This window comes from Paroedura picta, chromosome 18 (genome assembly GCF_049243985.1).
Source record: "Paroedura picta isolate Pp20150507F chromosome 18, Ppicta_v3.0, whole genome shotgun sequence".
Lineage (NCBI taxonomy): Eukaryota > Metazoa > Chordata > Lepidosauria > Squamata > Gekkonidae > Paroedura > Paroedura picta.
In genome coordinates, this window is record NC_135386.1 from 2901367 (window position 1) to 2926747 (window position 25381).

Sequence of the window (25381 nt, forward strand, 5' to 3'; positions counted from 1 at the left end):
AGGGGCAGAGCCTCTGCTTGGCAGGCAGGAGGTCGCAGGTTCAATCCCCGGCATCTCCAGTTTAAGTACCTGGCAGGAGGGGATGGGGAAGACCTTGATGTGGGACCCTGGCTCCTACCCTCTAATCTCCAAGGCAGTGCTCAAGACGCTAGGGACAACGCAGCCTTGGGTTAGTCACTGTCGGCCACACCTACCCTGCAGGGTTGTTCAGAGGACAGAGAAGGAAGCAGAACAACCTAGCTTCCTGTCACATCCTCCAGAATGCCATGGCCGTTTCCCCAATGGGCAGATATCTCCGGAGAGGTCCTCTTTCCTCCAACCCTGTATCTCTTTTCCTGGCATCCATCGTGCCAAGGCTCTCCCACTGAGAGTTCCCAAACCGTGGCCTTGGTCAAATTCCCCCTCTTGGCAAAACCGACGTGCGGATTCCGTAACACAGTCGAGCCTGCTTCAAGCTTCAATAACTCAGTGCCGGCCAAGGTTGTTGGCCAAGGGATATAAATATCCAGTTGGACTCCTGGGGACTCTAAATTTGCCCTTTTAAGACATTTGGCCATGTTTGCAAGAGATATTTGCAAAATGTGTCTCTTTTCCCTCCCCTCCCCCTTCTCCCAGAGCTTCCTTCTGGGCCTTTCCGATTCTTCACCACCTGTCCTCCCTCCTGCTTTATTTCCCTCCCCGTCGGTCTGCCCAGCATCGCCAAAAGGCTACTTGGAAGGCGGAGATTGTAGAGGCCTGTGGCAGCTGAACGGGTACATGCACCAAATCCGGATCCCCTGCTCACGTCTTTTCTGTGAGCCAGCTTGACGGAGACGCCAAGGGTCATGGTTAAGAGTAGCAGCCTGTGATCTGGAGAGCCGGGTTTGATTCTCCGCCCCTCTACATGCAGCCTGCCGGGCGACCTTGGGGCAGTCATAGTTCTCTCGGGGCTCTCTGAACTCCACCTGCCTCACAAGGTGCCATTTGTGGGGAGAGGAAGGGAAAGGCGATCGTGAGCCACTTTGAGAGCGGTACAGGTAGTAAAAAACAGGGTGCAGAGCCCCTAGTTCTTCTGTCGTCTGTCTGCAGGCTGCTGCTGGCGGATGAATAGATATAGCTCTAGGTGCCCGCAAGCGGAGAACGAACCGGCATAACAGAGAATGCTTCTGACCTTCTCTTGGCCATTCTACCATTCTGCTTGCAGAGGATTATTCGGCACAAGGGAACCTCTTCTCATGCTGCTCAGGGTTGGACTGGGGTCTGGGAGGTTAGGCTCAAAAGCCGAAGCATGCCCCGGATGCTTCCCCCCGTGCATCCTCGTGCAGGGTGGTTGTGAGGATAAAGTAGCGCAGGAGAAAATGATGTAAGACAATTTGGGTCCCCACTGGGAACAAGGCGGGTATTAATTCATTAATATCACTGTACAAATCCTTAAAAATTATTCCCAAATGCGGCTTTCCCCACCCTCCACAAAAGTGGTATAGTCCACGCTGCCAGGTCGGGGCTCTACCACCTTGTTTTCTCTTTGCGATCTGACCCAGTTGGCTTCCACCTCCTTCCCCGTTTCCCTGCTTGTTCTCTCCCCTCCTCAGTGCTGCGTCTTGACATCTCCGAAGGACCCCGTCTCTTTAATCTACATCCTCCTCTTCACCGGAATGCCAAACAGGCGGAGATTTCTTGGGCAATTATTGTTAATTTCCTAACCGGCCCCTTAATTGGGTCAGCCCCTGGCGGGGGGGGTTGTGGGGGAGGACAGGAGGCTCACGGCACATTTGGTTCTTTGAGGTCAGCTTTCGGGCTGATGGTGGGGGGGGGGGTGTCCAGCGTGCAGAAGAAGGCAGAAGTGGTTGGGGAGGGTTTCTGTGACATGGCTGAGAAAGCGTGGCAGCTTGGCAGGATGAGGGTGCGGCATCACGAATATGGTGCTGAGCAAGGAATCGAAAAGCTCCATCCTGTATCCTGCCATGCAGGAGGTCATGGGTTCAATGCCTGGTTCAATCCCCGGCATCTCCAGTTAAAGGGCCAGGCAGGAGGGGATGGGGAAGGCCTTGATCTGGGACCCTGGCTCAGGGGCAGAGCCTCTGCTTGGCAGGCAGAAGGCCCCAGGTTCAATCCCCGGAATCTCCAGTTAAAGGACCAGGCAGGAGGGGATGGGGAAGGCCTTGATCTGGGACCCTGGCTCAGGGGCAGAGCCTCTGCTTGGCAGGCAGAAGGTCCCAGGTTCAATCCCCGGCATCTCCAGTTAAAGGACCAGGCAGGAGGGGATGGGGAAGGCCTTGATCTGGGACCCTGGCTCAGGGGCAGAGCCTCTGCTTGGCAGGCAGAAGGTCCCAGGTTCAATCCCCGGCATCTCCAGCTGAAAGGACCAAGCAGGAGGGGATGGGAGCCTTGCCGAGCCCCGGCTGGCCTATCAAGGGTTCCCCAAACCTGTACTTAGGCTCCACCCCCCAAATGTCCAGGTGTTTGGCCTGCCTAGTCTCCGCCCCCAAATCTCCAGGAGAGAAATCTCCGGGAGAAAACGGCCCATCCCAAGCCATTCGGTAGACAGCAGTCCTAAACGTGCAAAGTATTTTAAAAGGAAACTCTTACTGTCATCACTAACCAGAGGATGACCTTCAAACCAAGGAGGTGCTTCACTGGGATAAACGCCCCCCCCCCCACCCTCCAAGCACAGGCTCCAAAGGTCTCAATCGGGGCCCCTTTCTCCGTATCTCTTCCACCCAGGCCTGCCAGCTGTCACTTGGGGGCCGTGAGTTACGATTTCCTCCGGGGAAAACCGTTGAGTTCAGCTGCCAATAAGGGCTCCCATTAAGCTGATTTGTACTCCTACCTGTTTATCCTTCTCAAAGGCGGGAAGCAATCTCCATCCCCTACAAGCGACAGGCCTCCCCCGCGTTCTGTTTCCGATTTTAATTGAAACGGACGCCCTTTTCCCATGATGGCCTTTTATTGCCTCTCGGCCCAGTTGCCCTTTTATTACTCTTGCTGTGGGGTGTGTTGGGGAAACACGGGGGATTTGCCTTTCGGGAAACTGGAGCGTTGGCCAAACATTTTGGCTCTTTTAGTGGAAACACCAAAGGGCATCACTGTGGCCTGGCAGAACAGATACCGGTGTGGGGCATGACCTGATCAAAATTCCCCTGGAGAAAACGGAGGGTAGGTTCTGTTTGTGCCCCGACAAGGTCCCTTCCTCCTCAAGCTCCTTCCCCAAATTTCCAGGAGAGTGGAATTGCAGAATTGCTTTCCAGTGGATATAGCAAATGGCCACTACCCGGGACAGCTTCAAGAGGAGGTGAATCCAATTCATGGAGGAGAGATCCGTCCACGGCTCCACCCCCAAATCTCCAGGAATTTCCAAGACCTGGAGTTGGCAACCTTAGTTACCTCCTTCTCATTTCGACCCCGGGAGAACAGAATCAAGAGAGTCCTGCCTTCAGGCCCAAGCCAGAGAAGCCGATGTGCAGGGGCAGCCTGGCTGGTTTTCCGCATCAGCGAGGGACGTGAAACGCACAACCTTCCTTTGGAACATCTCAGCGTCTGTCTCCTTTCGTCCTTTTGCCTTCTCGTCGTTTTTGTGTGTGTGTGTTTTGAGGACGAGCAAGAAGCAAGCTGGCCCGTGTGCCGTTTGTGTCCATTTCCGGTTTTTATTGCCGGAGGAGACAATCGGCCATTCAAATGTGGGCAAATCCAGGAATAATATATCCTCCAACCAGCAGGTGAAGAGGAAGAAATGGACATGGGGGTGCAAAACCGGCCTGGACTTCCCCCGAGCTTTCCTGCGTCCCTCCGCCTTTACCTGCTTCCTCCGTCGCTTCCCCCGGAATATTCCCAGGGCTGAATTTTCGTCATTCGGTGGAACGTGACGGGAGCCCAGAGAAGCGATGGGAACTGGGCTCTCAGGTATCGACTTCTTCGGCGGGAGAGCAAGGGGCGGGGGGACCGTCTCCTTCTGTGCCTTGTGCCGATGGCGGTGTCACCTTCAGAGCCAGGGTTCCATGTGACTGCCTTCTTCTCCCTGGCCCATTTATTTCCAAAGCAATTGCTGAGCTGAGTCTAGGCCTTGAAGGGCTGCAGACGGTTTGGGGGGGGGGGGGGGAGCAAACAAAAGCACATACCTGGATGCTGGGAGATAATGCAGGCTTCCTAAAGAGAGAGAGAGGGGCATAGAGGCAGAAGGATCCCTTGCTAATGGCATTCCAGGTTCTCATCAGGGAGCCTCAAGGTATTGCCCTGGAGATAAGGTTAAATTTGGTGCGGAATGCAGATTTTTTTTTAAGATAGTTTTGGCAGCGGTTGCCCCCACGGCACAAGGAGCTGTGTGTCCTGAAGTGAAGCAGCAGTGAGCCTAGGTGGGCCGGGGAGAGTTCTGGGAGAACTGCTCTCAAGAACAGCCCTAAGAGATCTGAGACTGGCCCAAGGCCACCCAGTTGACTGCATGTAGAGGAGTGGGGAAGTTCTTAGGTGATCTAGTTTACCAAAGATGGCAACTGAGACGGTGAAATTGTTCCTACTTTTCGGAGGGCGGTTGTGGGACTGTATCGTTGTACAGCCCTTGGAGAACAATAAATATATTAGGTGGGGAACAGTGTAGCATTTGCTTACCTATAGTCCATAGGATAATTTTGGGATCAGGTTGCCATCTCTGAGCTGGGAAATCCCGGGAGGTTTCTCGTGTGGCTCAACGTGGGGATTGAGGAGGAGAGAGACCCCCGTCGGTCTAACCCCACGGAAACCACCCTTCAAAACATCCTCTGCCTCCAGGGGGACAGATCCCTGCACTCTGAAGATGCAGTTGTGATTCCAGGAGTTCTCCAGACACCACCTGGAGTTTGGCAACCCTCGACAGGCTGCTCTTGACAACAGACCTTCGTATGAAGTCAAGCTGATGGCAAGTTTTTTTCCATACGGCTGCATCCTCCTTGCTGGGTTTTTTTCTGTTCTCTGATAAAACGGAGGAAGCTCCTGCCTTCAATCTCTCCGCCGCTCCCGATGGTATTTATGCCGCCCCCGTGACGCATTCATCTTGGCTGCACGGCGCATCGATTGGGGAAGCCTGTGGCCGGGCAGGTAGGATGCATGTCCTGCATCTGAAAGGCCCCAGGTTCGATCCCTGCCATTTTGCAGCTCAAGACCTCAGAGGTGAGGGTTTGCGGAACCAGACAGCTGTGGCACAGGGGAGGGGGGGGGAAATATTGTGTTGGAAGAAGAAAAGCTCCAGTGCTCCACTTTTTACGACCTGAAGAAGCAGCTCACAATTGCCTTCCCTGCCTCTCCCCGCTGCAAGCATCCTGTGAAGTAGGGGCGGCTGGGAGAGCTCTGGGAGAACTGTGGACGGTCCAAGGTCGCCCACCTTTCTGCATGTTATTTATTTATTTAATTTCAGATTTATATGCCGCCCTTCCCCCAAGGAGGAGGAGGAGTGGAGAATCTAACCTGGCTCTCCTCATTAGAGGCCTTGACCGCTACAGAGCTTGTGGAGGGGCGGGGCTTCAATGAGGCATGATGTCACAGGATCCGCCTCCTGCTCCGGGAGAACTGACCTCTGCCTGAAGATTGGTTGGAATCCCGGGAGATTTCTAGCCCCTACCTGGTGGATGGCAACCCTAGAACTTTGTGAACTGGGCTGAAATTTGGAAAAGGTGGGGTTTGGGGAAGCAGGGGGCAAATCCACAGAGTCCCTCCTCCAAAGTAAGCATTTCCTCAATGAAAAACACACCCTGGTGATCTTAAGATCAAATCTAGCCATGGGAGATAACCTCCAAAAAATGCATTTTCTCCAGGGGGGGTTGATCTCTGTAGTCTGTGGTTGAGCCGTAATTCCAGGGGATCCCCAGGCCCCACCTGGAGGCTGGCATCCCCCTGGCTTTCTCCCCTTCCCCACCCCCCAGCCCTGCTGCTCGTGGGGACTCTGTGTAAGACCTTGCGATTAGATCCATGCCCTACAAATGCATCAGGTGCCGGACAAGCCCTGCTCTGGGGCGTCACGATCCAGAGACGATTGAGCCGAGAGCGGGATGTTGTGGGGGAGAGATTGCTTTGTGGGTGTGACTCTTCCAAGCCAGACAACTTTGTAAGGCAAACCTGGTAATTGGGGATTTGGGTGACATTAGTCACGGCAGCTCGTGGTTTATCGCAAACATCTGGCATCCTTCGCCAAGGTTGCGATGAGGCCTGACGTGATGGGTCTAGCCTCAATTAGACAGCGGGGAAGGTTTCCTGGTGAAGGGATTCCTCATATCCTGTAGGCATAGAGATGTTCTAGCCAAGGAACTGGCAGAGGCTTGTGATCTCTGATTGTGGCCTTTCTATTTATTATAATGTACCTGCTCTAATGCAGCTCCCATTCAGGCTAAAGGGGGCAGGAATGCCCCATATTCTTGGTGCTTGGGGGGCAAGAGTGGGAGGTCTCCTGGAGTTCTGGCCCTGCTGGTGGACCTCTTCATGGCCCCTGGGTTTTGGCCCCTGTGTGACACAGATTGTTAGACTGGATGGGCCATTATCCTGACCCAACATGGCTTCTCTTATGTTCTTAGATCTGGGGTTGTGATGCTCTGTCTCCTTGATGCTTGGGGGGCCAGAGTGGGAGGTCTTCTGGAGTTCTGGCCCCACTGGTAGACCATCTGATGGCAACTGGGATTGGGCCACTGTGTTGGACCAGATGGGCCATTGGCCTGATCCAACATGGTTTCTCTTATATCTTGGTGGAGGTCCACCAGTGGGGCCAGAACTCAAGAAGCACTCTCACTATTGACCCCAAACACCAAGAAGACAGAGCCCCTGAATGGAGTGTTCCATCTACACCTTGTGGCTAAGAGCCACCAATGGACCTCTGCTCCAGATGTTTCTCCAAGCTGTCTAGGCTTGTAGCTGCCTCCACTTCCCATGGCGGGGAATCTCACACGTTCATTACTCTTCGGCTCCTTCTTAGTCATTGTAAACAAAAATACTGGAAAGCCCCCAGACTCTTCATCCTCATCTCCCAATGTCAGCCCAGGGCCTTCATCAATTCCCATTGAGTAGAATTTCCACCCACCTCTCCACCATATTCTCTAACGCCCTGCTTGTCCCTTCCTCCTTTTCCCAACAGCACCTTCCACTGGAACATCTCAGCCATGTGGCTAGATCAATGTCCGTGTGGCGACACACGCCACGATGTTATCAAGACAAGACTTCCCCGAACCGTGGTTGATCTGCCTGTCCTTGTGACGTCGAGTTCGTCAAACCGTATCGGCCCCGACTGTCATCACTGAGGTCCCGAACGCGTTCCGTGCCGTTGAGTTACCCAAAGAGCAGAATTATCGCCCTTGCGGTGTTCCGTCCGAAAGACACGAAGGGCGATAACCGTGGCTCTCGGGTTGTTGCGTACAGATAAACGGCCCGCTTGCGCCCCGCCCGTCGCTTACAATTACCGGCTCAGGCCCGCTCCGGAGCCGCGGCACAACCGATCCGCCATCAACCTTTTGCATAATTAAAACGGCTTCGCATTAATTAGAAGGTTATTTTAGGAGATGCGCCCTGGGAGCGCAAAATGTATCTGGCAGAATCGTTCTCTCTATATATAAATTAAACATAACGAATGCGGAGTGGTTTTCGGTAAAAGACGCCGTTTTCCTCCTTATGTTCCTGGTAGCGTCGTCTTTCTCTGTTGCTCCAGGCCCGGTGGGAGAAGCCCGGTTGGGCTGACTGCTGAATGCGCTGTTTGGTCTGAAGACATTTTGGCACGAGCCACCCGTTTGCGTCTGCGGGAGAATCTGGGAGGGTGGCGTTTTCTTGTTCTGTGGTAGTCGTGGGGGCCGAGGGATGGAGCTCTCCGAACGACGGGCAATCCCGGTGTGTATCGGATTGAGGTAGAAGGATCTTGAAGTGGTCGAGATCCCTGCACTGTTTGATTTCTTCATGTCGCCCCTTGTGTTAAAACATCCTGCATATGTTGGAATAATTCGCTTGTAGGACTAGTTTCCCACTGACAGGGAATGACCAAAGCATGGGAGCACTGAGGAATGTAATCCCCATTTGAAATAACTCAGGGGTCCCCAAATTTTTCAGCCTCTGGGAATGTTTTGAATTATGACCCAGCAGGGGGGGTGCGGCCACAAAATGGCTGCTGCAGGAGGCGGCGGCCAACACAAAATGGCCGTCACAGGAGGCGGAGTTCACCACAGCATGGATGCCACAGGAGGTGGAGCCCATCACAAAATGGCTGCCGTAGGAGGTGGAGCTCACCACAAAATGGCTTCTGCAGGAGGCGGAACCCAGCACAAAATGGCTGCCACAGGAGGTGGAGCCCACCACAAAATGGCTGCTGTAGGAGGTAGTGCCCTAACAAAATAATGTTTGAAGAAGGGAGGAAGCTCAGCGAGGGTGTAATGTCATACTAGGCCTTCAATTTCCCCTAGCATCTATGGTATACCACTGAGTCTGCCCTCCAAAGGGGCCTTCTCCTCCTGGGGCAGTGAGCTTTGAGATCTGGAAATAAAGTGGAATTTCAGGAGAAGCCTGCCGGAACGTCCCCTTCAACTCTCTCCCACCAGGAGCTGGTCGACCTGCAGGATTAGGAAACCAATTGCACAGTTTCGGTTCAAAACAGGACGGCTCCCTTTGCCAGATTTCAGAGCCCCGTGTCTTGTTTTGTGCACAAAGCAAAACGTTCTGACACTCGGCAACTTATCTGCAATCAGATTGGCCCAGCAGGGGTGCCTTCAAACATCACATTGCCCAAGCAGTGTCAAACCCAGCGGGATGCCGGCAATGTCGGGGAAAAGCTGCCCTGGTTTTTCCAGCCCTCCATCTCCGAGGCTGCCGCTTGGTTTCCCCCTCGTGTTTCCTCCATTCCTTCCTCACGCCGTTCAAACCGCCGGTGGAATATACAGCCACCCCGTTCCCCATTTACGCTCCTCTGCACAATTAAGGGGAAGCAGATAAAGCTGCCAAAATGGCTTCTTTCAAATCTCTCCCGAGCCTGCAGAAATACAATTTCAGGCTCGCTGCCTGTAGGCGGAAAAGCCCTCCACGGCCCGCCCATCCGAGGCCTGAACGAACTCCTCTGCGGCTCTTTCTGACTTCTGTCGAGATCACGTTTGCCACCTGGTTGCCATGGAATGGGCGCCAGGTCTGGAACGAGGGTGATAAATAGTCCTAATAGCACTTTGCATTTATATAGCACTTTAGAGCCCTCCTTAGGTATTCCCTGAGTCACTTTCTAAAAATCCCTGTAAGTAGGTCACGATTATTGCTCTTGTGTTGGACAGGAAAGGCTACAGATGTGTACTAGGGACTCAGAAGGGCACCCAGGAAGCTGCCTGATACACAATCAGACCCTTCATCCATTGAAGCCAGAACTGTCTATTCTGATTGGCAGCCACTCTCCAGGGTCCCAGAACAAGGTCTTTCGCATTCCCTCCTTCCTGGTCCCTTCAATTGGAGATGCCGGGGATTGAACCTGGGACCTTCTGCCTGCCAAGCAGAGGCTCTGCCCCTGAGACTGTGTCCCAGATCAAGGCCTTCCCCATCCCCTCCTGCCTGGTCCTTTAACTGGAGATGCCGGGGATTGGACCAGGGACCTTCAGCCTGCCAAGCAGAGGATCTGCCCCTGAGCCAGGGACCCAGATCAAGGCCTTTCCCATCCCCTCCTGCCTGGTCCTTTTAGCTGGAGATGCCGGGGATTGAACCTGGGACCTTCTGCCTGCCAAGCAGAGGCTCTGCTCCTCCATCCCCACCTGCCTAGTCCTTTAACTGGAGATGCCGGGGATTGAACCTGGGACATTTGCCTGCCAAGCAAAGGATCTGCCCCTGAACCAGGCTCCCAGATCAAGGCCTATACCATGTCACCTACCATCCTTGCCCTTATCAAAAGTAAAAATGCTTTCCCCCCCCCTGAAAGTATCTGCCCAATTCACATATTGCTGTAAGAAGAGAGATCCCCCAAATTTTCAGTGCACGTCGACCCCTGCGTTTTCAGTGGCGTGCTTTGAAGGACACTTGCAAGTCTAAAAAACATGGAGTAAATGCACCTCTGGGAGCGATTTATTGGGTGCTCTCAGGCACACGTAGACGTCAAGGCTACAGAAAGGACAGGAGAATTTTCAAGACTGGTGAATAAATATGCACGGAGAGGAAGACTGCAGTGTTACGTTCCAGTCCCAACTTACAGAATCAGTTCTGGTGGAATAGGCCTGCTCAAATCCTAGTCCACCCTCCTGATACAAGGTTTTTCCCAACACCTGGAGAAGCCTCTCTCTGTCTCTCTCTCTGTCTCTCTCTCTCTCTCTGTCTCTCTCTCTCTCTGTCTCTCTCTGACTTTCCCCCAGGTACCTTCACCACACCCACCCAGGGCCCCTCCCCTTCCCACCCCCTCCAGGCCCATCATTGGCCATTTGGGGAGGGGTGCATGCGCTGACATGACCATTTAGGGTCATATCACCTGATAAATGTTTAGCAAATTTTTTAAACACCTTAAAAATTCATTAACTCGCAGCCATTTGAGAAACCCACCCAGGGCTGTCCAGATACCCCAGGGTGTCACAAAACCCTGGTTAATAAAGCCTGTCTAAAATTAAAGGACAGACGCCTTAACTTAGTAAGCCACAGATATCTATAAAGTTTCCATTAATGCCCAACTGGGGAGGACCTGCATAGAGTCCTTGCAAACCATTTGGGAGGCCTGGGAGAAACTGGGTCCCCTAATCATGCAGAAAGAACATAGGATCAGCAATTCCAGTGAGCATGAGCAGAGCGGAGCTTCATGGTGCAATCTCATTCCAATGTGGGTTTGCTCTCCAATCCCAGGACATCTGCCAGGGATAGCGTAACCAGTTCTGTTGGGGAATGCCTGAGGATTTTTGGGGTGAAGCCTGGGGAGGGTGAGATTTGTGGCAGGGATATACTGCCATAGAGTCCGGTCTTCAAATAAGCTGTTTTCTCCAGGGGGTGGATCAAGTGGGAGATCTTCGTGCCACCTGGAGATTCCCAACCACAGCGAGGGACGGCTGTCAGATTTTCGCTGGCAACACTGGGCGCTGTTTCAGTCGCTCTTAGATCAGTCATCCGGTCAATGTTTATTGCACGTGGCCATAGGCCACTGCAGTTTCCCATTCCAAACAGTCGTAATTATAAATAACGCACGCGCGTATAAATCTGGAATAAAATGATCTCCATGCAGACAAAATGCCATTAAAAGGGGGAAAGGAGACGAGATACAAGCGCGACTTTACAGATGGAGATTAATTACTGTCTTGTTTGCATTCAACCAAACCGGCCCTAATCTTTTTTTTTTTTTTTTTTGTGGCCAAAGCATAACGTGATACATCACCGGGGATTAAAGGCTTCGAATCAGAAAAAAGCTTCGCCAGTTTATCAATAACCATTAGGCTGTTACTGTCGGAAAAGCCATTTGTCCAAGAATCTGCACATCACGGGCGAAAGGGGAAGCTGCAGTTAGGGAGGGGCACAAACCAGTTCATCCAAAATTCATCAGGAATTTGGCCAGGTTCGAACCGAGATTTGGGGGAGGCACAACCCCCAAACTTGTCTCCCTCCCCCTCTTAGACTGAGCGAGCTGGTCTGAGCAAGATTCCCTCCCTCCCGAACCTCCTCCTTTCCCTTTTCCAAATATCGTTCTCCATTGTTTTGGATAACCCAGTTTTAAATTGCTTGCTTCAAGTAATGTAACTTCCTGCACGTCCCCCGGGGGATACGTCGCCCTGCCGTCCTGTTCTCTGCCATTGCAGTTGGGGGGGAAAAATTCTATTCTAGAAACAGCTTGCTGGCCAGACAGAATACCGGGCCCAGAATTGGCATCATCTCTGTGTCGTCAAGAGGGAGGGTGTCACAGTCTCAGAGATGAGTTAGAGGGGACACAGCTAGAGATGCCAACCTCCAGGGGGCGTCTGGAGATCTTCCGGAATTACAGCTGGTCCCAGTGAGTGGTGAGGGGAAGGGGTTGCTGCAGATACAGCTGTTTTGGGGGGGATTTCCCCCACTCTCTGAAACGCTCAACGTGGGGGGGGGGCACTAAAGCAGGGGTTCCAGGGGGAGGGCTGTGTCATCCATAGGTACAGAGACCGGGTCACCTGTAAAATCGGCTGCTTTGAAGGGTGGATTCCCCAAATCTCCCAGAATTTGCCAGCTCTAGTGGCGGGCCCCGGCACCCCCTTTCCCAGGCCGCAAGATTGATTGCTCTTCCCTCCCTTATTTCAGTCTCCAGGGCTTTCCCCCAGCATACTGCTTGAAGATTGCTTCTCACTCATTTCGCGAATGCGTTCTGTGTGGGCGGGTCACGCAAGCACACGAAACCAGAGCTGGGAGGGTTAGGGGGGAGAGCTCAGCTCCAGATCAGAGAGTGAAGGCTTGTGTATTGTTTCTTTGCTTGGGTGTGTGGGCGTGCGTGCGTCTCTCTGTGTGTGTGTGTGTGTGTGTGAGGAGAGAGAGAAAGACTAGATTGATCTTCTTCACCACCTTCTATTCCCTCTGGCACATTTTTTATTTATGATATATTTGGGGCGTATCTACATGATATGCTTTCGATATGCCAACAGTGCAAAACTAGGCATTGTATTTGAAAACCTTTCTTAATGCGGCCGAGCAATAGGCCAGCCCCAGCACCTGGCTCAGCTTGGAGGAACGAAAAAATAATCCTGACGAAATTGAGGCACGTCAGAAAATTCGGTGACCTCCCTAATATGAACTGGGTTATATTTATTTAGGGTTGACCGTTCTGTGTAGGGAAATTCCTGGAAATGTGTGTGTGCGTGTGGGGGGGAAGAGTTTGTTTCTATGTCCTGCTTTTCACTACCCAAAGGAGCCTCAAAGCATCTGACAATCACCTTCCCTTCCACTCCCAACAACAGACAACCTGTGAGGCAGGTGGGGCTAAGAGAGCTCTGAGAGAACTGTGACAGCCCCAAGGTCACCCACCTGGTTTTCATGTGGAGGAGTGAGGAATCAAACCGTTTCACATCAAACATTAAAACTCGTATTTTGCCGGTCGACAATAACTTCCGTAATGGATTTCTGTTGCATTTCGTGTTGCATATCTTAAAAGATTTTTCCCTGTGGCAGCCTCACAAGATGTTTTCCCGTCAGAAAAAGACAGGAACGAAAACACTTTGGCCGTACAGTAATTGCCTTGTGTTTAGCTTCGTCGCTTCAGACTTCTTCTTCTTCAACTGTAAGAGGAAGGGGGGGGTGGGAACAGGACAAACGTTTGCCATTGGACCCCGCAATCTGAAAAAAACAACAATTACAAGACGGCTTTTGGGAGTGACACTATCAAGCGCGGCATCTAAAATATGGGGCAATCTCTAATTGAAATCGGCATAGCCAGAAGTCTTGGACATCTGTGTTCCTAGCAGTCACTCTGTTCGGTTCAGGAGCCAAGAAACACGCTTCCTCTGTTTGTCCTTGGAAATTAACTCGTACGCTATCTTGAACCGTGAAAATAGTACCCGGAGAGCCTCTTTCAAACGTGGAATACCTTGAAATTTGTTATCGCACAGCAAGCAGTTTCACTGCCGTTCTTTGAAAAGGGTGATGCGACACAAGAAGGAACGTCGAGAGTGTGCATGGAGGAGTATTTTTTTGCGTGGGACTTCAGGCGCTCGAGTCTGGACTCAAATCCTTGTTTGACCTTGACGCTCAAGAGGTGAACTTGAGTTGCTCTGTGATTCTCGTCCTGAACTGTTTAAAGGGATTGGAGGATTAAAAGGAGACGTGGAGAAATAATATACACCGTTCCGAGCTCCTCAAAGGAAAGAGAAAAGATGAATACATAATATGCCTGCTTTGCAAGCTGAAGGTCTCTGGTTCAATCCCCGGCATTTCCAGTTAAAGGATCTCTGATAGATCTTAAGAAAGATGTTTCTCTTCAAGAAAGCCTCAGCTGGTTAGGGGAGAGAAAACCATTTTCCTGACGGCGTTTCGCAGATGAAAATAGAGTGAGCACTTGAGGCTCTTTCGGCTCATTATAAGAGGAGTGCCTCTTCATAAATAGAGAAAAATCTGTATTTCGGGATGTAAAAGAAATACATGTTTTGAAGACGAGGGCAGGAGCTATTTGTTTGTATTATTTGCGAATGGCCATATTTCATCCCACTTTGCAGTTCAAACAGGCTCCCAAAGAGACTTGCATATTTTAAAAGAAATACACACACCAGATAAAAGAGATCTATGTTTGGGGGCGGGGAGAGAATTCAGCCAAACAAAATCCAGATAGGATGGAAAGGTGTCTGGTAGCTTTCTGAAAGTGCTCATAGTATGTTGCTACCCTCCAGGTAGTGGGTAGAGATCTGCTAATACACCCATTCTCCAGACTGTAGAAACCAGCTCACCTGGAGAAAATGGTCACTTAGGTAGGGGGATTTCATGGCATTAGGCACCATTGAAGTCCTCTCCCTCCCCCAAAATATCCAGATGTTTTCCAACCCAGAGCTGGCAAACCTAACTGGTGGCCCCACTGATAGGACCTGGAAGTAGAGGAGATGGTCTTCACACTGGAAGCACCATCCATGATCAAGGGAAACTGGAAGGAGGGTTCCACTTTTGGAGCTGGATCCGACTATGTTGGAGGGTGTTTGGCTGCTCCCTGTCCTCCTGTTGGTATCAGTACACAGAATGCATCGAGTAAACTCCAAATGAATCAGTGCAGGCTCAATCAACCATTTAATGGGCTTCTTCTTCTTCAAGTACTCAAAGTATCTTACAAAGAAGAATTTGAAATATAATGTTTCAAAACACATATATGTTTATACGTGTTTATGTATGTTTATTACGAAAGTTTAAAAAAAAACCCACAGTCCTCAATATTGGCCTCACACATACAATCAATACAACAATAAACAGAACAGGACCCAAAAGCCATATTTGGCCAAGGTTGATATTTATTCAACCTTTTTGGTTCCTTGACTCCATCTCTGACATTTCCAGTGAACAGGAGAGTGAGGATATGAAAAGAACTCTAGCTGAGACCCCGGAAAGCCGCTGTCAGCCAGCCTAGACCGGTCGGTCCTCAAAGGACCTATGGTCCGATTTGCTATGAAGCAGCTTGGCGTGTTTACAGCTCGATCATCACAGCGATTCTTAAGCGAGGGAATATTAGCACCCAAAGCATGGGAGAACAGCAGTCCTTCAGAATTAACCTCGGGGCAGCATTGGCTGTTCAATACGAATGAGGCACATTTACTCCAACAACTCCCCCTTCCACGCAAGGCCTTTTTTTTTTTTATAATCTTTCTCTACATAAACATTTCTTTGTCTTTGACTATTTCTGCTGCCCTCTCCTGTTCTTTTTCTATCCGGACTGAGACTCACACACATTCAGCTCAGCTGTCTGGCCAAGGGCAGAGCATTAATGTAGCAAAACAGCATTCCCCCCCCCTCCCCAATTTCCCACCTGAGCTGGGCCATTGTTGCATAATATGTTTGCAGTGTGGCAGGATGAGTGAGTCCCAGGCTCAATTTGTAATTGCTGCTTTCGTTCTGAAATGTCTGAGATAAAATCTTGGGTATCATGCTGGTTCGGTACTTGCTGCAGCTGGGGCTTGAAGAGGGACTGGCAGCTAGGAGGGATTCACAGTGTTTTTTTTGGAGAGTGCAAGATCCGTTGTGTGCATTATTCAACAGCATCAGAAGAGTATCGTACAGGGGGGGGATCGGAGGAGATGTGTAGTTAGGCTACTTAAATTAGGAACTCCGTGATGGTTTTCGAATATTCTCCTGCTGTGTCCTGATTGGCTCAGTTGGGGACTTCCTGCTCCTTTGAGTACACTTCCTCCAACCCCCTTTCCTTCTGAATGTTAATCAGTTAGACAGTTAGGACTCTCTCTCTCCTACTTACAAAGTTGCTTCTTGGTCTAGTGGTTAAGAGCGGCGGCCTCTTACCTGGAGAACCGGGTTTGATTTCTGCACTCTTCCACATGCAACCAGAATTTTCCCCGAAGTGAGCTCTGAAGTGAACTTGGTAGTCCATCCTCAGGCCACACACCGGAAAGGAATCCAAAAGAAGATTCAACAAGACTCACAATGTGCAAGAGTTTCACTTCTTACATCAGAAGGGAATCAGGAGACATGTAAAGAAAGAGAGTTGCCAGAACTCTCCCCCCCACCACCACCACCACAAACGAATGGCTCATTTGTATATGCTAATCCCTTTTCAAAGAAAAGGCAGACTAAAGGTGGCCTCCTCTGCCGTACATACCTACTGTGTGAGACAGTTTAATTGTTTATGACAATAGCCTCTCATGTGCAGTGGAGATTGAGGCCATAGGTCAATCCAGAAGCACCTGGTTTGCATGCAGAAACCTTCCTGTTAAACAAAACAAAACAAAAAACCCACCTGGGCCTATGGAAAATTTCTGCCCACCAAGGCAGGCAATAGAACCGGGGTGGATGAACAAATGAATGGTTTTTCACTGCCCTGCTTTGCACTGCCAATGTTTGACTGGGAGCATTTTTTCCCCATCGAAGGGTGACATCTAAGGGCCCCAGATAAAGGAATAATCCAGTTTCCTGTTTTCCTCTCTGTTCTTCAAATAATCTCCTGCATCCCGATTGGCTCAATTGGACACTTCCTGCTCCTTTGAGCACACTTCCTCCCTGATTGCCTTTGGAACAACCAGTAGTCAGTTAGACTGTTAGAACTAGCTCTCTCCTCTCTCTTTACAAAACTGCTTGTCTTCTCAATGATGCTGTTTATTCTTTAAGCAGCCGGAGATTCCCTCCTCCCTTTACTCAGCCAACAGAGAGCTGCTGCCTCACCAAGCAGACAATCGTGACTTTGTTGGACCAAGGGTAGTTTCACGTTGTAAGGACTTTGAGAAGTTCTTCCAGTGCCTTCCAAAGATCTGCTGCAGTCAGTGGCATGAGGGTTGCTCTCCCAAGCATCTGGTTCAAGGGTGAGCTTCAGGGACGAAATTTATGATCACTGTTTATTAGCTGACTCCGAAATGTTGTGTGGGGAATTCCGCGCCTCTCCTTTCCCCGTTCAGGTAAAAGTCAGCCTGCCCCAGCCGTGCCCCATCAGCTTAGTTAAACTTTTCTCCTCTCTCAGGGCTCGGTTCCCACCACCACGGGTCGTGGCCTTCTTTCCCGAAATCGGAACTCAGAGATAATTAACGGCGGGAGATCCCTAGCCTCTTAGCAAAAGACGTCTTTTGCAAAAATGAGCGAGATGAAATCTACAATGGGGATCTGGCGTACGGGTGGGGAAGAGGGTCAAACGGAAGGGGGACAAGAGTCATTTGAGGGGGGACCACCCAGTCAGTCCATCGAATTCTAAGGCCTTTTGATTTTCGAACGGTGCCTTGAACCCTCCCCCCAATTTCGTTGACTCTGCCCCAACTATGTCAGTGCACTGCCCCTCCCGCTGTTGTTTTATTGGCCCACCCCCCACCCCTTAGCGGCCTGGCTGCCCGTCAGCCTCCTCTTCCCTGCTTTGTCTCCAAAGTCCATTTGCAGCTTGCTTCCGGAATTGATTTTCTCCTTCCCGCACCTTCTTTTTGATTTGTTTTTTTGCACGGGGGGCCAGAGCCTCCGCTGGTGGAGAGGCTCGAGGTGCTCCTGAATCCGAGGAGGGATTACGCTTGCCAAGGGCTTGGTCCCCCTCGCGCTTCCCCAGAGGCCGCGAAACACTCTTCTGGCGGCTTCTGTCCTAGACACAATGTCAAAGCCGGCTGGTGCAAAATCCTCCTCCAGATGTCAGCTTTGACAGCTCGTTCCCCGGATATGTCCAAACACAGGTGATAATTGCCTAAAGGTTATCGTTGGTAGTTGCAAAGTACAATTCAGGGACTCATCCGGAGCGGCAGGATCAAACTGGTAGAAAAAAGGAGTTGGGTTTTATACCCCTTTTTGGACCACCCAAAGGAGTCTCCAAGTGGCTTATAATTGTCTTCCCTCCTTCTCCGCACATCTGGCTCTAGGGAGCTCTAGGGAGAACTGAGACTGGCCCAAGGTCACCCAACAAGCTGACCTGGCCATCTGTTCTTTGTCTAGAATGCTGTGATGGGGAGAGAGGAGAAGATTTGATGTCAGACTAGGATCTGGGAGATCCAGGTTCAAATCCCTGGGGTGACTGCGAGTCACTCAATTTCTCTACGCTGAATCTACCTCATAGGGCTGCTGGTGCATGACTAAGATGGCTGGAGGCAGAATATTGCCGGCCATTTCTGCAGTCCCTGTTAGGGAGATAACGGTCAATAAATGAATGCATCTTCCGTTCGCTGTGCTTATTTAGCCACACAAGATGGTCTCTTGCAGCTACGACCGTGCCTTTTTCATTTAACAAGGTTTTTTTTCCCCTCCACATCTCATTAGGGCAATGAGAACTCATCATCTTTCCCTGGGTTTTGCATTCTTTTCCCCTCCCCGAATTTTAGCCGTAAGGTATAGTTCTTTACTGTTCACCCTGTTGGGTCACCAGAGAAGGAAGGGAGAGAAGGACGGTGTTAGTAGCTAGCAGTGCGTTCAGATGGCTGCCTTACCTAGGGGGTACAAACTGCATTCTGTAAGGTGCTTCCACAACACCAACCGTCTGTCCTAACTTGAGGGCATTGCTCTTCTTCATCCAATCTTGCAGAAAACAGGCCTTTCAGACACAGAAGTAGTTTTCGGTACTCTGCCACACACAATGTGGGGGGGAGCGGAGCCTTCAGAATGCGGCATGCATTATTAACAACTGCCACATTCCCCGCGATCTGTTATTTATGACGGTCGGCCAAGAAACATCATGCTTGGTTTATGGAGAGATCAAAGAATTTTAAAGCCGCAAGAAGAAAAGGGAACAAACTTCTGCCATTTGGTGGGCTCACGGCCTTCCGTTCGCTATGCTGGTTTAGGCACGCAAAGTGGTCTCTTGCAGATATGACCGTGCCTTTTTCATTTAACAAGGTTTTGTTCCCTCCACGTACCTCCCTCTCTTTTCTGCAAATTTAAACGCAGTGTGGTGCCTTCTTGTTCTACCTTTGCAAAGCGCGCGCCTCAGCAGAACCAGGTGAGTCTGCTCAACACAGCCCCCTTTTAGAGAACATTTGGTTCTGCCCATTCAGGAAGTTTGCTCAATGCTCATTGAGTGTCTTCCAGGGACTCGTTTTCCGAGCAAGAATAAGCACGTCCTCTCTGAGCCAGCATGGTGTAACAGTGGGAGAATCTCACTGAGATCCAGGTTCAAATCTTTGTTTATTCACTTCATTCACACCCTGCCTCTCTCCTTCATGAGGATTCCAGAGAGCCCTCTCCAGGCTCTGCCCTCCCCTAAAATCTCCAAGGATTCTCCAACCCAGAACTGCTCAAAAGGGGCTCATGCAGTTGAATGCTCCTCATTTGGTGGTCGGGGGGGAATCCCTGCACTTAGAAAACTATCAGGGAGAAGGTTTCCAAGCCAAACTCCACCCTGACATGCTAGTTTTCTCCAATCAGGGATTTCCCCCCTTCTAATAGGAAGCCCACTCTACGGTTTCGGCACAGCCCGAGATCCGCTTGACTGCCCCAGCTGCTGCTTCTGTGAGAGACACACGGGGGGGGGGGGGTTGCGTATGGAGCCCTTCCCACTCCGCCTGCAAGCTCAGCTCCCTGTAAGCAGCACTCCTGTTTATCCAAACATCTCATTACCCAAATGTTTGGAGACACTGCTTCCGAGCCGCTCTGGATAAATGAAGCATACTGTAATAAAAGAAAATGAGGGTAACGGCAGTTCCCCCTCCCCTCCCTTCCCGGGGCTTTCGGAGAATAAATATATTCAAATATATTAATGACGCCGAACTGATCGGCGGAGAGGAGGGCAGACAGTAAAACATCTGGGCTGCGGGATGACAGGTCAAGAGAGGCAGGGAGGGATCTGCATGGTCGGGCTTCGAGAAACGGAGAGGGGAAGCCGGCAAAGTCATAGATTCCGCACCACGCAAGGAAAACGCAATTTCTGTTGCCAGGGGAAGAGCCAGGTGAGGGCTGTCGTGTTAAGAGGGGCATGGGCTGTGAGGCCGGTTCATTCACGCCCCTAGGGTTGCCAGTCTCCAAGAGGCAGGGGATGCCCCCCTGTTTCAGCTGAGCTTCAGGTGACAGAGCTCTGTCCGCCATGAGAAAATGGCCACTCTGGAAGGTGGGCTTAGTGGCATCCTGACCCGTTGAAGTCCCGCCCCTTCCCAAACTCCACCCTCCTCAGGCTCCACCCCCCAAATCCCCGGGTGTTTCCCAACCCAGTGCTGCTAACCCTCTAACCCCCAGTGTAAACTGGGTAGGGATTGGGAAATTCATGGCAATCTGGGGGCTGGGTTTGCAGGAAGCCGTTCCAGGCAGGGGATAAACTTAAAAATTACATTTCAACATGGAGAACCAATTCCTCCAGACTTAGATGCCGAGGTTTCGCCTGAAGGGAAATTTCGCATCAAGCGAATTGGACGCGAACCCTTTGGAAGGAAAGGGGATCTCAAACCGTGCTGAAATGAACCACAGTTCTCGAGGGGGAGGGCACCGGAAGAGCCCTACAGAAGAGGGCGCCGTGTTAGCGGAAGCAAGGTTTAGGGCGGAAGTCGTGGGATTTCCACATGCCACCCCAGCACTGGTGAGGGGAGACCTAGCTTAGCTTCTGCGATCAGATAAGATTGGGCTAACTTGAGCCATCCAGGCCATGGAAGGGTGGGACGTAATTGTGCTTTAATCGCCCATAACAAGGGGATGAAAGACTCACTCGCTGCTATTTATCTACCGTGTGATATAATTGCGAGCTCTTCCCGCTCTCTCTCTCTCTCGAGTTGTGACGTATCGATCCCCTTTCTGACCGCAGCCTCGAGCCATTGGATCAGCGGTGCAGAAATCCCAATAAAATAAACAAAACGCTTAAATGTCTTGTAAATTTGCTCTTCTATCCCCCCCACCCCACCGCCCCCAGCCTAGATTTCCCCAGTTTACACAAAAGTGACATTTGAGAGGGAATGAAATCCCTTTTTGGCAGGGAGTCGTATTAAACGAGACAAACAACAAGCCTCCGTGCTTGCAAAATTCCTGGGGGGGGGATTCTTGGACCTGCGGGGGCCGGAGCCTGAGGAGGGAGGGGCTTCACCCTCCAGAGCAGCCCTTTCCTCAAGAAGGACTCACCTCTGCAGACTGGAGATCAGATGGGATTCTGGGACATCTCCAGGCACCGTCCACAGGTTGGCCCTCGGCCTCAATGTACATAGATGGGGAACCGTCGAAAAGGACCAGGCAGCAGGTAAGGTAAAAGACCCCAGAGACGGGAGATCCGCTGCCAGTCAAGGCTCCTCGCGCTTCCAGGGGGCGTGGCAGGGAGGCATGATCGGTTGACGTCACTTCCTGGTCCCTCGAAGCCTGAAAAAGATTTCAGCGGGAACTCTGCAGTCACAAGGCTGGTCTAGACCCTCCACCTGAATCCAACCTAGTCCCGATTTCTTTTGTATTGATGAGGGGCCGACGAGGGGTCTCCAAGGAGGAGCCGCCGGGGAAGGAAAAAGGAGCATCCTTATAAACCAAAGGTGCCGAGTCGATATCTCACTGGCGGTGACCCACTGCAGTAAGATATGGGGCACCTCAACCTCCCACCCACTTCACTTCTCAGAGGAGCTAAAGGGGTGTGTGTGTGTGTGGGGGGGAAACTGTCTTAGTTTAACACCTTCTGTTCTTGCGTTATCCACTTGGGAGAGGCTTTCATCTTCCAGATGAAAGGGTGTTACCTTGTAGGCACTTAATTAAAACCACACGTTTTTTTGAAAAAAAAACCTCAAAACATCAAGTGCCTTCTTGGGACCGCCAAAGGAACAAAGACATTCCCAAGTGCGTCAAAAAGGAGACGGGGGACTGTGAAGAGGATATACACAGAGGACGTCTTACCGGCTCTCTTGTACTGGGACAGAAGGCACGGTGTTCATTTGGGGAGGGCTTTGCTGACCAAGCCCTGGACTGGTTAGCGTAGCCTAGCCTGATCTTGTCAGATCTTGGAAGCTAAGAAGGGCCGACCCTGGTTAGTACACCTCTCCACATCCCTTGCCTTGAAAACCCTATGAGGTCACTATAACTCAGCTGTGACTTGGCCAAAGACAAAAAGTGGTTTGCCAAAGGCCGGTTGGGTTTCAGCTCTGATCTGTGCGAATCCACCTCGGAATTTAACGCACGGTGCTCGCAGCCTGAAAAAGACGTTCTGAAAAGAATGAGGAACGTTAATTGCTGAACAAAATGCTGTCTAAGGGGCCTAATTAGTCCGGGATGGGAGAGGCGTTCTGTCGAAGAACTGCCTGTCTTACTCGGATCGCGTTCAGGAGCGGAAGAAGAAGCGGAAGGAGTGTGCTTGTAGTGAAAACCCGGGCTTCTGACAGATCTTAGACAAAGGGGCAACTTCCACACTGCAACTTCTCCTTACTTTAGTCTCCATCTCTGGATTGTACAAGGCCTACGCCTGTAGATGTTTCATCCGCGGTTTGCCAAAAGGGTTGCTACAAAGTCGAATTTGAATTTCAGATCAAGAAAGCCTTGCTGTGTACGGCTTATAAAACACAGAGAATGATACCAGGGCAAGGGTAACCAAACTGTGGCTCTCCAGATGACCATGGACTACTACAATTCCCATGAGCCCCTGCCAGGATGCGCTAGATGAGCCAGCGTGGTGTAGTGGTTAAAGCGTGCTTCTGGAGAGGGGTGGCCTCTAACCTGGAGAACTGGGTGACCTTAGGCCAGTCACAGTTCTCTTAGAGCTGTTCTCTCAGAGCTCTCTCAACCCCACCTACCTCACAGGATGTCTCTTGTGGGGAGAGGAAGGGAAGGCAATTGTAAGTCGCTTTGAGACTCAGAGTAGTGAAAAGCAGTGTCCCCCATCTCTCCTGCCGTTGAGGCTTTTTGTCCACGCAATGGCACCTACACGGAAAAATGTTTTGAATAATTTCGGAAGGAGGGAAAGAAACTTAAGCAGGGACTGTATTTCTCCATGAAATGACAGGAACTAAATAAGCGGTGATGAAGTTAATGCACGGGACATACAGAAGAGTTGTAAATCATACAGGCAGGCTAGGGAGGAAATATATACATAAATATATATATAAAGAACCACAACAGGCATCAAGCCCAGCCATTGAAAGTGATGTGTGGAATATATTCAGTGATGGTCATAAAAGAGCGTTTTGCAAGAGCTTGTTCATGACAACAGAGATATACAGAGGGCGGGACGGGGCGGGGGGAGCGAGGCACAGAATCCATCAAACGTACAATATTAGCACCATTAGATTCTTGGGCACATCTTGAGCCCTGCATAAAATCATGGAGCGGCCAGAAGACGCATGGCATAAACTTTTAGCATCCCACGACCAAGACCTCTGAGTTTTTGATTGTATCAGAGGTTTCTCTGTTGGGATTCAGGGATAAAGGACTTCGAGCAGGGCGAGGGGGGGGGTGCAACTTGGTTTTTATATATGATTATGACAACTACGGCCGTGGGGACTGTTCTGTGCTGGAGGGGGTGGGAAGGGGAAGGGCTCTACATGGGTGTGCACCCAGCCATGCTTCCCTGCCATGTCCTGCACGATGGCGGCACTTTTGGGCTTTCTCGAAGCCTGGAGAATATTCCAGAGGTTTCTCAACGGGGAAAAAAATTGAGCAAGGCCGTTTTGGAATGTGTCGTTACTTGCTCTTTACAAATCATCAAGAGCTTCGGGGTATTACAAAGTTGCTAGCAGCACTCTATAAATAAAAATATAAGTCCCAGGAATTGTACACTATTATCATCGGAAGCTTTACGTACACAATGCCCAAGAACCCTTGGGAAACTCACACGAATCCCCAGGTTTCCCCACCACCCCGAGTTTAGAAAAGCTCTTTGCCATTTTGGATCAGAGTTGCCATCCCAGATCTCCAGCTACCCCCTGGAGGTGGGCAGCCTGCATCGGGGGGCGCAGGGCCTTTTTGGTAGCGGCCCCCAGCCCCCCGCAGCCATCGCCCGCTGGAATATCTGCTCATCTAATTTCTCCAGAGGCACCAGGCGGTGACGTTTCCCGCCCCGCTGTTCTCCGCAGACATTAATTAGCACGACGTGATTGATTCGTGCCGAATCCTCGGTCGCTGGCTTGGCGACGGCGTTTCAATTGCCGCTCGGAATGGTTGGCTTTTCAAGCTATTGGTTGTTTTGAAAAACGGATCTCGGGTTGTCAATTAAGGGGGAGTTGTTTGCGTCGTCTGTGCAAGGCCGGCCGACGTGCTACTTAAGAATGTTTTGAAATAACGGGTGGAACGACAGCCTTAAACTGCTTTTCAACCATTAACATTCAGCGTCGTCAACTCTGAGTGGGGAAGTACCGGGAGGTGTTGGGGGTGGAGCCTAGGGAGGGTGGAGCCTCAATGGGGTGGGATGCCCTAGAGGTCACCCTCCAGAATCGCCGTTTCCCAGAGGGGAACGGATTTCTGTCACTCTGGAGACCAGTTATAATTCTGGGAGGTCTCCAGCTGCCGCCTGGAGGTTGGCAACCCTGGACATTCAGAATCTCAACCAAAGGAGTCTGGGGACTGTAGTTTTTTTGGGGGGGAGGGGAGGGGTTGTGGAGCATGAGAGCACAGCCCCAGATGTTCCCAAGCTGCCATTCCCAGGTTTTCTTAGGAGGCCCTGTGAGAACCAAGCCACAATCATAGAGACTATCCTAAAATGAGGGTTACACAATCTCCCCTGGCCACTGTGGGGGTCAGAGGGGTATGGTGGCCAGGTTCGGGTTGGGAAATCCCTGAAGATTTGGGGCTGGAACCTGGGGAACTCTAAGTCCCAGTTGGAGGCTGACATGGATGCCTAAAACTCCAATTTTCTACTTTTTGTACAGTTGCTCTGAGATGCAAGAATTTATTTAGCAATGAGGGTGAAATAGCTCCAGGTACATACATATCTGGCTGAGAAACATGTCACATATTTGTTTGGGGGTGGAGGCTGGATTTCGGAAGAGAAAGACTGCAGATCAAGTTGGGCATGTGTCCCCTGGAGTCTGAAGAGGTTTGGGTATGACATAATCAATCAACCAATCAATCAATCAATCAATTATATTCTTATATCCCACCCTCCGTGGTAACTCAGGGCCGGCAACAGCTGGGTTAAAACCATCAGCTTTGAAAAGCCGGTAAAACATTCTAAACATTGTATCGGCCTCCCACCGATAAATATATTTAAATTTTTAATTCATGTTCCAAATGGACTTTTCTGGTCGAGATGGCAGGAGCAGAATTTCTCGTTCTGTACCGAAACAGTCTTTTTACAGATTCAGGCTTCATCTCCTGGGAACGGAGCAGTTTTTAGAGCTTAAAGGAGGATGTAGAATATTTTTTCCCCCTTCTGCCTTTCACAAAAAAAAAAGAAAACCAGATTCCGAGAAGTTAGCCGTTTGACAAATGCAGTAACCGGAGGGCCCTTTTGCTGAAAACATTCCGTATTATATAAGCT

At 50.8% G+C, this 25381-nt stretch overlaps 1 protein-coding gene across 7 annotated transcripts in view; it reads left to right on the forward strand.

The window, feature by feature from the left end:
- Positions 1-25381, forward strand: part of LINGO1 (leucine rich repeat and Ig domain containing 1) — a 210766-nt gene that overhangs the window by 182221 nt on the left and 3164 nt on the right. The window contains exon 1 of one of the 7 annotated variants that reach the window (XM_077317706.1): positions 21099-21175. The exons of the other annotated variants lie outside the window; for them this stretch is intronic. Coding sequence (XP_077173821.1) covers positions 21134-21175 — 42 coding nt within the window. The 5' untranslated portion in view covers positions 21099-21133. Of the gene's footprint in view, positions 1-21098; positions 21176-25381 lie in introns of those variants that run through there. 7 annotated transcript variants of the gene reach the window in all.